We start from the raw sequence: 1,118 nt of genomic DNA on the forward strand, positions 1-1,118 counted from the left end.
AAAGAATCAACAACAGCAGTCCGCTCTCCTGATGTATATTTTAAATTTTATTATCATCAACCAGTTCTTGATTTTGTGTTCTACCTGGATCTATACTCATCAACTTAGTGCCTTCGGTATGGTATTGTCGGTATTGTCACAGTATATCCTGTGGTATCATATACCGAACATGCCTAAGATTTCAACAGTTTGTGTATATGTTTTATACAAAATGTTAATATATTGTCATATAGAAGGATGCAATTCCACAACATATAAGAAAGAAAAAAATAAAAATAAGTTCTATTTTTTCGGGTAAGTTAATTAAGTTGATCTTTTCTGACAATCTCGTACATTTCAAGAGATTTTGTACTTGAAAATAATTATTAAACATTATTTTATTAGGGACCGGTTGTTCCGTCAGATAAGCTTACTGTCAGGTTAAGTATATATACTTGTCTCTTTCTTTAGATGTTATCTGAAAGAAATAAAGATATAGTTTAACCTGAAAGTAAATTATCCACATAGACAAAAAGATGTCTTTTAGACTTCTAAAAGATATCTTGTCATGTCTTGAGATGTCTTGCATTTTTTCCGAAAAGATGTCTTTTAGGGATCTAAAAGATGTCTTATGCAACATTTTGAGTTAAGTTTAAAATATCTTTTAGAAATCTGAAGACATCTTGAAGAATATCTTTAAGACATCTTATGTACCACTTTCAGATATCTAAAAGATGTCTAAAAGATATCTTGAAGACATCTTGAAGATATCTTTAAGATATCTTAAAGACACTTTTAAAGACATATACAGGGTGTCAGATTCGATATGGACGACTCCAAAGATTATAGTAGATTGGGTTAAACTGAGAAGAAAAGTTATATATCATTTTACAAAATCCGTAATTATTATCGCATTATTAAGAAAAACGTCTGAGTCAATAAGTGCACGGAGGAGCGGAAGGCCGGACTCGGCAGACATGCAAAATGGTGTGTTTGTTGACATCTCTCAAGAATCGATAGCGAGAGGTGGAGTCACGTATCGATCGATGAGAGACGGGGGCGAGCGGGGAGCGGTGAGCGGGCGAACGGCGCGCAGCGAGAGAACGCGCGACATATGACACCGCGCTGAAAATGTTTTT

The 1,118-nt window shown here is 34.5% G+C and overlaps 1 protein-coding gene across 1 annotated transcript; it reads left to right on the forward strand.

The window, feature by feature from the left end:
* The first annotated feature begins 6 nt into the window (after positions 1-6).
* Positions 7-731, forward strand: LOC105562307. The gene is made up of 2 exons (XM_012013089.1): positions 7-294; positions 385-731. The coding sequence occupies exons 1-2, from the start codon at positions 32-34 to the stop codon at positions 422-424; spliced, it is 303 nt and encodes a 100-aa protein (XP_011868479.1). The 5' UTR covers positions 7-31; the 3' UTR covers positions 425-731.
* Positions 732-1,118: the final 387 nt, after the last annotated feature.

Source organism: Vollenhovia emeryi, unplaced genomic scaffold (genome assembly GCF_000949405.1).
Source record: "Vollenhovia emeryi isolate VEMERY1.0 unplaced genomic scaffold, V.emery_V1.0 DF951215.1, whole genome shotgun sequence".
Taxonomy (NCBI): Eukaryota; Metazoa; Arthropoda; class Insecta; order Hymenoptera; family Formicidae; genus Vollenhovia; species Vollenhovia emeryi.

Coding starts and splice junctions, on each gene's coding strand:
- LOC105562307 (XM_012013089.1), top strand. CDS start 32: ATGTATATTTTAAATTTTATTATCATCAACCAGTTCTTGATTTTGTGT. Junction 295..384: donor AATAAGTTCTATTTTTTCGG/GTAAGTTAATTA, acceptor TTATTTTATTAG/GGACCGGTTGTTCCGTCAGA.